The sequence below is a fragment of the Haemaphysalis longicornis genome, unplaced genomic scaffold (assembly GCF_048455015.1).
Source record: "Haemaphysalis longicornis isolate Haplotype H1 unplaced genomic scaffold, Haemaphysalis longicornis Haplotype H1 scaffold_10, whole genome shotgun sequence".
Taxonomy (NCBI): domain Eukaryota; kingdom Metazoa; phylum Arthropoda; class Arachnida; order Ixodida; family Ixodidae; genus Haemaphysalis; species Haemaphysalis longicornis.
Genome location: NW_027526204.1, coordinates 155,364,295 through 155,376,757, shown reverse-complemented (window position 1 = coordinate 155,376,757; position 12,463 = coordinate 155,364,295). Strand labels below are relative to the sequence as shown.

The following is a 12,463-nucleotide window of genomic DNA, read 5'->3' as shown; positions in this document are numbered from 1 at the left end:
TAGAAAATAGAAAAAGTTTACTGACGTTTCAGGGAGAGGACTCCCTTTCTACCCTGAAGAAAGGGAGTCCTCTCCCTGAAAGGTCAGTAAACTTTTTTCTATTTTCTACGTCTTTCTCGTTTGTTTCTATCTCTACTAACCTTATTTTTTTCGCGCTCTGTGTGAGTTTTTATCTTTTCAGACTATATATATATATATATATATATATATATATATATATATATATATATATATATATATATATATATATATACACGTAAATGAGTACTAAAGGTAGTAGCTACAAATCAAATTAGGTACCGAATCACTAGTTACTGACCGTGCGTGTGGTTGCCAGTTTTAATTTCTTTGGAGCACTCACGCTTTAACGGAAGTTCAAACACTGCGAGTGCAGCGGCTTACAGGCGAGAGAGGGACTAACGGCGCACACAGCGGTGGCGGCAGAGAGAGATGAGGAAAAGGAGCGGGCCGCCCGCGCGGCGAGGGTGCGTCATGTGACACGCTTGCCCCTTCGTGACACGTTTGTGACGACCCGCACTGGACAGCGTTCCTGGCGCTGGCGATATGAACAGCCGAATAGGAAGTGAAGGAAGATCGGTCATTTCCGTCGTGGTGTGCGCAATTAAGGGCGGGAAAGCAGTGGGAAGACAACAAGCGCCACCGGGCAGCGAGCATTGTTCGTGGTTCGGGCGTTCGGGGAAAAGAAGGAAACGCTGCTCGCCATGCGCGCCCACGGCGGCTCCGGCGCTTGGTCAGTGCGCGCCACGCGTGGCGACCAGGCAGCGCTCCTCTGGAGCGGGCTTTAGAGCGCGAATGCGTCCAGTTCTAGAATAGCGCAGTTTCCACACTGGTTCGCCCGGCTACTCCCACAGACTGCACGGTCGCGCGTTTTTAAAATATCATTTCATCTCTTCTCCTTCCGAGATCTGCCCCGTTGTCTGTGCGGCCTTCCCCCGCAGAGTGCGCATGTCGGTGTCGGAATTCCAGCAAGCATCGCCCCGGCTTTCTCTTCTAAAGAAGGCCTCTCCAACAGCCGGGTGTACACTGCCGCTGTCTTGGAGTGCCCGTTTACGGTGCACACTTCTCGTCAGCACCAATCCTGCTGCCGGGCAAGGCGAGGTAGGAACTGCACCAAGGGACTGCGGACACGCACGTACTACACGATGATCGGGCCGGCGCGTGCGTGGCGAGTTGCTCCACGGGGAGGCACGCACTCAGTGTCCCGGACGGGCCGACGCAAGCGAGCCAACAAAGCGCGCACTTCAAAAATCGACGCGCACACAACAAGTCAAGTTTGATGGAACCGGTCCGGTCGTGGGCTGCCACTCATGACCCGCACGCTGTTCGCGGGCCGGGACAGTGTTGCGGCTTCCAGCGCCGTGCGCGCGTTCATTTTCGTGTCCCCGAAAAATGCGCGATCGTCTTACGGTGCTCGCTGCCACTGCGCAGGTCGTAGTGCGAACAGGCAAGTTGCCCACTCAGGCCACCCGACAGGCTTCATCGATGGATAATGGCGTTTAACGCGCCGAAACTACAAAGGGTATGAGGCGCGCCGTAGTGGAGGGCTCCGGATTAATTTTGACCACCTGGGGATCTTCAACGTGCGCCGGAATCTCGAACACACCAGCGCTTTCGCTTTTCGCCTCCATCAGAAAATCGGCCGGGAATCTAGCCCGCAATGTCCATGGGCTCAGCTGCACAACGCCTCGCCACCGCGGCGGATCACCCGACGGACTGACGTCCCCAGCGGCGAAGTTGAAGCGACTGAGCGCGTGCGTGTACTTCCTGAAACCTTGACGAGACGAGGGCGGGGACGGCGCGGAAGAGCGCCGCTCACCGAAACTCTGCGTGCGAGTGTGCGCGTCCCTACGCCGAACGGAGGCGGTAATGGTCACTCGCCCTCACATTGTTACCCACGTGAGTTACGACGAATGGAATCCGTTCCAAATTGTCAACAAGATCTTCACCATGAAGACTGTTTTGCAAGACCTGCCAATGCGTTCGTTGCATTGCTGGATAAAGTTGCTCTTCAAATACTATACCCCAAGTTGAAACAAAAATAATAGAGAAGGAAGGCTAACTACGCGGTTTTTATCGCATAAGGAGCAGCAACCTGGCTCTATACCCAGTGCTTGGACAGAAGGAGCCTTCGTGGCCGGCTAATGGCGAAGGTTTCCTGACACTCCTCACGGAGGATACGCGGCGCCGCTCCGTGACCCTTGCGGCAGGGGCACCGTCGGATGGGAGTGACACTTTTCGCTCGGCACCCGTGCTCTCCGCGGCAGCGGCGGGAATGACAGCTCACCTTGGCGCCGACGATTGTCGCAGCTCGGACCACCACTGCCATCGAACACGGCACGTCGGGGGCGCTCTATGCCACGGTCCGCACAGAGTGGCGCGCGAGCGCGTGTATCCGCAGCGGCGGCTGTCAGAGCGGAGCCCAGGTGGGCCACGGCAGCGGACCGGCCGTGGCCGCACGCACCCGTCGCACACGGCACGCCGGAAGAGGCTGCCACGCCGAGAGAGAGGCCGCCGCCAAGGTTCCCCCGTCGCCGCCAGTCGGACGGAACGGCCAACGTAACATTACGTGCAAGGGGGACACGGGGAGAGGGGGCCATTAGCGATCCCTCCTCCCGCAAACGGACGCCGCCGTGTGTGTGACTGCAGCCCGGCGGAGGGGGGAGCAGCAGATAAAGTGGCCGTCTTCTTCCGGCCCGCAGCTACAATCTTCTCTTATTGTTCCTCCTCTCAGGGCGCCATTGTTGGACACCGGCGCGCAGCGGACAGCAGCCGCCGGCCGCGGGAAGTGATGGCGCGGCCGAGAGTGGCCTCCGGAGCCACCCTGGGCGCGCCGAACCCGGGCCGGCAGGTGAGCGGCGGATCGCGCGACGCCGCGGCAGCCGGACTGAATGAGCGGCCACAACGCGAGCGTCACCCTGGCGTTGCTGCGTCGGGGAGCGTCCGGCCAACGAGGTCGGCCGAAGCAGCGCTCGCGTGCAGGGCGGTGGCTGCGCGAGTGCGGACTCTGCCTAGCTCGTCACTTGCGCATGCACTCTCGAAAATTGTGGCGCGATGTAATTGAATATTACGGGCGATCGTGCCTCGTCACTGCGTCGTGCGACCCACACAGGCCATCAGAATGTGCTTCATTTGCTCCTTATCGCTCGTGTACGCGCCAGAGGAGACAGCTGCCTCGCGTCGTCGAGGCGCACCGTTCTGTCTCGCGGAGGGCGCGTGCAGGTCTGTCCTTTCGGGCGAGGCCTCATCTCAGGGCTGGCTGGCCGTGGCTGCTGCGCTCCCTCGCGCGCGGTTGCCGGTATCCAGGCGCCGTGGTGTCGAGGGACTCGAGACGTGCCCTAGTGCGGCTGCGCGCGGCCCACTAGCAGCAGTAGGCATACGTCGAGCGGTCCCTCCCTGCAGAGGCTGTCGAGGAAGCCTGCCTGGGGCGGAGACCACCCGCTTGACCCTGCACTAGACGCTATGCACCCTGACCACGGGACGGACAGGCCCATGCGGCAGGGACCGGAGAGCACCTGCTGTGCCCCCACGAGGACCGGGCTGCCGCCTGCCGGGGCTCCCCAACGGGCTCCCTTCCCGCCCTCTTCTCCTTGCCTCCCAAACGAAGCAACGCTGATGCTGCGGCTTTGCTGCGCTCGACTCAAGTGTGCCACGTGGAGTGCATGTCCGGCCCCAGTGCGGTGTGGGCCCCGCAAACCAGCGTCCAATCCATTTTGTTCTGTTCTCGCCCTGTGCCCGCGCCGCGTAGTATGCAGTAACGTACCCTTTGGGGCACGTTTTCTCTTTCGTCTCTTTCCGCATCAGTAAGGAGTCAAGACGGCAGAGTTCGCAGTCTGCAGAGGAAGGAAGCACGTTGGCGCTCCCGTTGACGCTCCCGTGCTAAAACGTCGCCGGGCTAGCAGCTGCACGCACGGACGAAGCTGCAGCCGTTGGCCGAACAAGGCGAAAAACCTAGCCTGCAGGTGCCTGAAATATGCAGCACCCCGAAATGTGGCCTCGAACAGCCTGCAACGCTGCTTCATGCAGCGCAAACACCTGTAAGAGGCGGTTGCCACAACCCAAGTGCGTAACAATTGGTTTAGTGGTATGGCCTGTCTCTGTCCTTGAAGAGGATGGTATACAGCCCATGCGCATACGTACGGACAAGAAACTAACGTCTTCTATTCGGAGCAGACTCGGGTGGAGAGCGAGAGAGCAAGGCTTACTGACAGTGGGAGGAGTGGGCCTGGAGCAACATTTTTTGGCTTACTACACTGCCCACTGAGACGGGATAGAAAGGAGACAAAGGGATGAACACAGAAGACATGCCTACGAAAGCCACGACACAGGGCACGTAAATCCCGCAACGGGGTCGCAAGAGCAGTCCAAGCCATAGCGATGGCTTTTTAAATAAAATACGAAATGCGTCCGCTATCATTGTCTGTCTGTCGGTGTGTGCGAGAGAGGGCAGCCGGAGGAGGGACCAATGCTCAGCGGGGCAGGCGTCATGGCCGGCACAGTCGTCTTACATCACAGCTGGGACAGCGGCAGCCAAGGGACGCCGAGTGCCCCTGCGTGTTGGCGCTGTGATCAAAGATGAATCGACGCCAACGTCTAATGCGCAAACAGTGTTCGTTATGCAAAAGAAAGCAACTACACTGGCAACGAAAGCTGCAATATGGTGACATGTTTTAATGGAGTTCTCAGTCGAGTGACGGACGGACGGCGGAAGGAGTTGGACGGACAGACCGAAATTTTAGCGTCTGCTTAGCCCCCCAAAGTATCGTTTTTTACTATGAGAAAGCGCGTTCAGTTAATGCTTTCGCAGTGGGTATACGTAATAAGGGGGGCTAATTAGGTGCTCTCGTAATTTCTTCCTTGTCTCAATATTGTCGCGTACAGCAAATGCGCGTTTGGGGGTGTTGGTGAGCTTTATTAAGAAGCTAATAGAAGAAGCGGCGGAGAAGAACGCTTTTGACCGAGAAGCAGAGCACGCGTTAGAAGGAGAGCACGCGTTGGCGCATATTCATCGAGTGATTAGTGAGAAGTTTAAGACAATAGTGGTAGGGAAACATGCACCGATAACATCAGCGCCACAAAAGACTGCGGAAAGGGAAATAAGTTTGAGCAACCTTGATTGGAAAAAAGCAGAGCAAAAGGTTTCCCCCCAGACAGCAGTGGGCCCGGACGGAATACCAATGCAACTGATAAACCTACTTAGACCTAAAAGTAAGGAATCGTTTATGAGGGCAATAGATAAGGTGATAGAAACCAAACAAATACCAGAGGACTGGTTAGAAAGTAGGATGAATTTAATATATAAAGGCAGAGGAGACAAAGCCAGTATTGATTCATGCAGACCACTCACAGTAACGTCAGTGGTGTATAGATTCGTAATGCAGGCGATAAAATCAGAAATTCAAGCATGGATGGAAGAAAATGAAATACTTGGGGAACTGCAGAATGGATTTAGACAAGACAGGCGACTGGATGACAATCTGTTCGTGATAACGCAATGCATTGAAATTGCGAAAGCACAGAATAGACCACTATGGATTACGTTCTTGGACATTAAAGGGGCATATGACAACGTAAACAGAGAACGGCTGTGGAGAATGCTGAAACTCCAGGGATTAGATGACGAGTTAGTACAGTTCCTTATAGCAATCTATAAAGACAATAGAGTGCACCTTACTTGGGAAGGACAGAAATGCGCCCAGCAGGTCAACATTCATCGGGGACTGAAACAGGGATGCCCTTTGAGCCCAATACTGTTCATGCTTTACATGGCAGGCTTAGAAAAGAAACTGGAAGAAAGTCAAGTAGGGTTTAGCCTAACCCATATGCTGCAAGGCGAAGTGGTACAACAGCATATTCCGGGAATGTTATACGCAGACGACATTGTTCTTTTAGCTGATAACCAAACCGATATGCAGCGGCTAATAAATATTTGCGGCCAGGAAGCCACTGACCTCGGATTAAATTTCAGTGCAGAAAAATCAGGAATAATGATTTTCAATGACGCTACCACCGACGTAGTGTCTATCCAGCAAGGCGAATTACCTAGAGTGAAGGAATATAAATATTTGGGAGTGTGGATAAACGAAGGAGATAACTACTTAAGTACTCACGAGGAACAACTTAAGGTTAAGGGAAAGCGAAACGCAGCTATAATGAAGCATAGAGCTCTGTGGGCGTATAACAAATATGAAGTAGTAAGAGGAATGTGGAAAGGAGTAATGGTTCCGGGTCTCACGTTTGCAAATGCTGTACTCTGCTTAAAATCAGACGTTCTATCAGGCCTTGAAGTAAACCAGAGAACGGTAGGACGTTTGGCCTTAGGCGCGCATGGAAAAACAACTAACGAAGCAGTTCAGGGAGATATGGGCTGGGCGTCGTTTGAAGTTAGAGAAGCTCAGAGTAAAATATGCTTTGAGATGAGGTTGAGGGCAATGGATCAACGAAGGTGGGCAGCTAAGGGTTTTAGGTACCTATACTTGAAAAGCGTGGACACACAGTGGTTAAGAAAGACTAGAAGGCTAACGATGAAATACGGAAAGAACAGTGGGGAATCCAAAACAGCCAAGGTAACCAAAAAAGAGGCAAGGCAGATTGAAACGAATAAATGGAGGGAAAAAATGGAAGCTAAAACGTCGTTAGAGATGTACAGGGCTGAGAAAATGAACATCAGAAAGGAAAATTTCTACGATAATTCCCAGGGCAGTGCTTTGCTTTTTGAGGCTAGAGCAGGTTGCCTGCGAACTAAGAGCTTTGTGGGGAAGTATTCACAAAATGATGGGGTATGCGTGATCTGCGGAAAAGAAACAGAAACTATGCGGCACATCGTGTTAGAATGTGAGGGTATCCATCCAAATCTACATGAAGGGAATATTGGGCTTTCAGAAGCCCTAGGATTTAAGGGTATCGATTGATTGATTGATTGTAGGGTTTAACGCGCCGACGCAACGCAGGCGATGAGGCGCGCCGTAGTGGAGGGCTCCGGATTAATTTTGACCACCTGGGGATCTTTAACGTGCGCCGAAATCTCGTACACACGGGCGTTTTTGCTTTTCGCCTCCATCAGAAAAGCGGCCGCCGCGGCCGGGAATCGAACCCGCGACTTCGTGCTCAGCAGCGCAACGCCTTAGCCACTGAGCCACCGCGGCGGGTAGGATTGAAGGGTATCACAGAGGAAGTTAACTTCAAGGCTGTCGAGGGGACGAAAAGAAGATTAGAATGCTGGTGGACGAAAAGCAGAGAGAGGAATATTGCCTAGGACAGTTACCACCTGTAACAGAAAAAAAAAAAGTACTTCGTGCCTAATAAGCTTTTTGTGCCTGCCCCAAGCAGCGCTAGTATTGAACCAAAAGTGTAAAACATAGGTATATTAGTCCTTTTTGGTAAGATGACATGTCATCACCCCGATACAAAGGGGAAACCAATAGAAATCATCATCATCATCAGCAGCACTCCTCGAGCTGCCAGAGCAAAACACTGATGATGATGCGTTCCGGGTAGCACTCGTTCGTGGTCGTCGTCGCCTCGGCTGGGATGTCACAAATTAACAGTTCGTTCACATGCTTGTGGGTACGTGGCAATATTACGCATGCAAACACTGACACCCTCATTTCAGGATTTTTGCGAATGTTGATCCTATCACACTAACAGCAGAAAGGGGTCCTGGTCCCTCACCTTGGGCCCCTGAAGTCACGGCCCCGGTTGTCAAGTCTACAAAATATAGGCGTCGTCCTGAAACATACCGTCTGGAAATAGAAATCCTCACGAGTTAACCCGCCGTGGTGGCTAAGGCGTTGTGCTGCTGAGCACGAGGTCGCGGGTTCGATTTCCGGCCGCGGAGGACGCTTTCCTGAGAGAGGCGAAAATCAAAAACGCCCGTGTGTACGAGATTTCGGCGCACGATAAAGATCCCCAGGTGGTCAAAATTAGTCCAGAGCCCTCCACTACGGCGCGCCTCATCGCCTGCGTTGCGTCGGCGCGTTAAAACCCTACAATCAATCTATCAAATCTTCACGAGTTAAATTAACAAGGATTTAGCATCCTCTTAGGGCTAGTGCAATATTTTTAGCGCCGCAATGCTTTCACGTTGGTTTTATCGCCAATATATCACTGATGAATATTCCTGATGAACGGAAAGAAGGATGGCTTAGCGGTTTTTCTAGCAGCAGATTCACGGCTGTTTTCTATGCGCTGCTGGGGTGCTCAGGATCTGCACCGTGTATGGAAGGGGGACCTATTGGAGTTGTACTCCCTGTTTTTGCATTTATAGATTATGAAAAGGAAGTTGACTCAGCGCCCACTTCAGCAGTAATAAACGCGTTACGTGATCACGGCGTCCACGAGGCATACATTGAGCTATTCAAAGATATATACGACCGATGTACAGGAACTATCCCGCTCCATCACAGCACTTGTAAATTTCCTATACAAAATGGGGTCGGCAAGGGGACACAATATCGTCACAATTATCTACAGCCTGTCTGGAGGGTGTGTTCAGAAAGCTTAGGTGGAGGAAAACCGGAGTGCGGATCAATGGGGAATTTCTCAGCCATTTAAGGTTTGCGGACGACATTGTCTTGTTCAGTCAGAGCAGGCAGGATTTGTAGCGCATGCTTTACCAATGGTCCCCGGCATGTATGAATGCAGGCTTAAAAATAAACAAGAAAAAATCCAAGGTAATGTCGAATCAGCACGCAAAGGTACATCACTTCCAGGTAGGCAATAAAGTATTGGAAACAGTAACCGAATGCATATGTATTTGGCAAGTGATCGCTGCCGATACAAACCATAAAGGGGAAATTATTCGTAGAATAAGTATGGGGTGGGCTGCGTTTGGTAAGAACTCCGACATCCTGACTGGTAAGCTTCCCCTGTCACTTAAAAAGCTTGTGTTTAATCAATCTGTTCTTGCAGTAATGACTTACGGGGCATAAACTTGGGTCTCACCAAACGACTTGAAAAGAAATTTAGATCGGCACAATGGGCCATGGAATGCCGAATGCTAGGGGTCACGTTGAGGGACAGGAAAACATCCGCTTGGATTAGAGAATAACAGACCAAGGTGGAGGACATTCTAGTTCAAATTAAGCGAAGGAAACGAGCATGGGCTGGTCACGTGATGCGAACGAGGGACAACAGGTGGACCATCCGGCGTTTGACAGAGTGGCTGCCATTAGACCGCAAACGCGCTGGGGGGGGGGTCGACCGAGAACTCGTTGCCGAGATGAGCTACGAAAATTTGGGAGAAAAACCCGGACTCAGCTGGCACTCGATAGGCGTGGCTGGAAATCTTTGGGAGAGGCTTTCGTCCTGCACTGGACGCAACAGGCTTGTGATGATGATGAACATTCCTAAAACCTTAATTCTCTGAGCGTCGGTACTCTCTGCGAGGCAGACGTTGAATAAGAGCAGGTTTTAACTATCTATCCATATCAGGTACATAAAAAAGGGTTCACGGTGTTTTCATGCATCGCAAAACATCGCCAGGGACAGTACAATTTTCGAATTTGTTAGTTGTAGAATGATTGCTGGCAAAATTAAATGCCTAAAATGCATTAAATGGAAGAAAAAAAATCACGCATCGCCAGATCAATGTGCTTTGCTGCTTCCGTGCAGCTAGCACACCGCGAGCGTTCAGGATAGACCAATCACCACATGTACGTAAGAGTCGCGAACGTGCACGCGCGTGTACCTTTTGAATGGACACCGCAGCGGTGACAAGAGCATTGTACCGTTTCACTGCGCGTGTTTTTGTCCTGTTAATGGCTCTTTCAGGATATGTATTTGCAGGAAGGGGCCATGGACCCGCTAGACGGATGTGGCCTCGTACATTTACTATGCAAGCCCGACCAGAAGCCCGCATGGCAGCGGCGACGACATGCGACTGCCCAGGCGCGCCGTCGTGTTCAGTCTGTGCGCGTGGCTGAGCTCGCACTCGGGCGCTGAATGGAGATGGTGATGGCGCAACTATTTGGACTAATTAAACAGCGCGTACTTCGAAGATCATCGCCAGGTTAGCCGTCGGGGACGGGTTAGAATCGATATATGGCTCCCGCCGGCGTGCTGCCTGAAATTGTCACCTAACTACCGGCTCAATGTCCTGGCCACCGACATACGGAAAGCGCCTGCTGATAACTTCAAGCGTTGCGGGGACTCCGGCGGCGACATTGATTTCACCCGAGCAAATGCTGCGTCGGCGCCTCCTGAGATACCTGAGGCACTACGTCAGCCAATACCAGCAAAATTTGCCCGCACACATGGGCAAGCACTTCGGAAGCGTTCAAGTAGGTTTTGCCCCAGAATCGACCCTTGAACACGCCATCATCGGCTACGCATGCTCCCGCGTGTATCGAATACGCTCGCACGCCCCGGTGGTGAACCAAATTACGGCGGGTCGGCTATGTGTGGCCGAAATGCGCAAACTCCCAACGCGATGCGCACCGAGCCATACGACAGAGCTGCGCGTGACGCCGAGAATACCCGCTGCCCTAACTGCGCGAAGGCACCCGAAGCGACCGACCTCTGTTGGGCTCGTCGTGAGAGCAGACAGTATTCGAAGACAACGCAATCCATAAGACCGGCTGTTAGTCTGCGAAGGCAGTTGTGGAACAGCGGCTTGTCGCTGTACGGAAGAGGACTTCAAGCAGGCGATCACTGATAGGAGAGCGGCCTTTCGCTATGGACTTCGACAAAGACTTCCCGGTCCAACGCCCTCGCTCTTATGCAAGTTATAGCGACAACCCGAAGGTCCGGCTTTTGCAGGTACAAACATCCACCGACACCAACGGGCACGCCTCTCCACCAGCTTCAAGAGCAGCGCACTGTAACAGGTGCGTTCCCCCTGCTCACTCGGTTACAGCTCTGCTGCACGGTCACTCAGGAGTCAGAACTGCCGCTCGTAAAATACGAAACCAAAGTCCAGTGGAAAAGTGAACGCAGCTCCGGATGCCTCGGGCGCTGTTCCCCTCCGCGTGGAAGCTCTGCAGCACCGGTTCTTCGCTCCTCGTCCCTCCCCTGCAGTGGCCCAAGCCGTCTTTTTCGACTTTGCCTGTCCTCGCACAATGCCGACAACCAGTACACGATACGGGCCCCCGTGCATTGTACATCGAATTTGGGAAAAGGCAACCATTTCCCAGTGGAACGCTTCTGGACTTGGCCCACAACTTCCTCACTTCCGTTCCACTGATTAGTCCGAAAATTCCAGCTCCGTGTTATCGCCCTGTCACAGTCCCGACTCTCCACAGAAATGCGCTTATCTGGTGACGCAATCTTGCACTCACCAACTGGGCAAATACGAGAGCCCTGCTTGGAGCAAGGCATGACCACCTTGAGTTCTACAGCGACACTGCATGCGTCTAACCCTGCAGTTCTCGCGTCAGCGTGGAGCGAAAACCCGGGGGCTTGTGTTGAGCGTATGGAAAAATTCAGAAAAAATAAACAACGTGGTCTTAGGGCCTCCATATTTTGATGTCATGTATTTCCCCCGAAAAGGACGTCTTCCCGCAATGCATGTGTGTTTAAATGTGAAGCCGACTTTAAAAAGATCGGCGTGAGCTTGTTTTTTGTAAGCTGGATTTGCCACATGGTATGTTGCAAAGTGACGCAGGGAGTATGTTTACAGTCCCCATTTACATTCCTCTCCACTTTCCCCGCCCCTTTCCCGAGTCGTGTATACTGGTCGCAACACGCGGCGTCTACTCACCCCCCGCCATTTATGCGTGCATTGGGGGGCGGTGCACGCGTCGGCAGGCTTCACGTCTCACCGTTGACACGCCCGCTCTGCTGATTCCAACGTGCAGATTGCAACCTGACTCCTGTATTGCGTTGTCGAGCGGTTTCAGTTGGTGTGACACAGGCAGCAAGATCCCTGCGACGCGGAGGGCAAGCGGACTAACCCATGTTTGTCCCCTGGAGTAAAGTTCTGGCCCCTGCAAGTTTCATTCGGCTGATCAGCTAGTAAGTGTGCTCGATCGCAGGATAACCGTTGGTCATTAAAGGTCACGGAGTGGACCCCTAGAGAAGGTAAGCGTGGCAGGTGGCGGCAGAAAGTTAGATGGGAAGATGAGATGAAGAAGTTTGCGAGGACAAATTGGTCGCAGTTAGCACAGGACCGGGATAATTGGAGATCTTTGGGAGAGGTTTTTGCCTTGCAGTGGGCGTAATTAGGATGATGATGATGATGGTGGTGACGATGATGACGATGATGCTCAATCGCAAATTAGTAACAAATGTGTTTCGTTTCGTGCACTCTTTGCACAGTGCCCAGCTTCGCTGGTCATCCTTCTTCCCAGAGTGCAAGGGCGCTGAATTTTTTGCAACTTTTGTTGGGTCATGCCTAAAACAAGCCGTCCCCGTGCGATACGGCCGATCATACATCGCTCAACTCAGAGCGCCATGAGGACACATCTAGTTGGGTGTACGCTACGGACGAACGTACGTCACGGAGACG

At 52.8% G+C, this 12,463-nt stretch overlaps 1 protein-coding gene across 2 annotated transcripts in view; it reads right to left on the bottom strand.

The window, feature by feature from the left end:
- The window catches only part of LOC144159706 (uncharacterized), a 162,670-nt gene that overhangs the window by 92,941 nt on the left and 57,266 nt on the right, over positions 1-12,463 (bottom strand). The window contains exon 1 of one of the 2 annotated variants that reach the window (XM_077691377.1): positions 2,306-4,752. The exons of the other annotated variant lie outside the window; for it this stretch is intronic. Within the exon in view, the coding sequence (XP_077547503.1) occupies positions 2,306-2,347 (42 nt within the window). The 5' untranslated portion in view covers positions 2,348-4,752. Of the gene's footprint in view, positions 1-2,305; positions 4,753-12,463 lie in introns of those variants that run through there. 2 annotated transcript variants of the gene reach the window in all.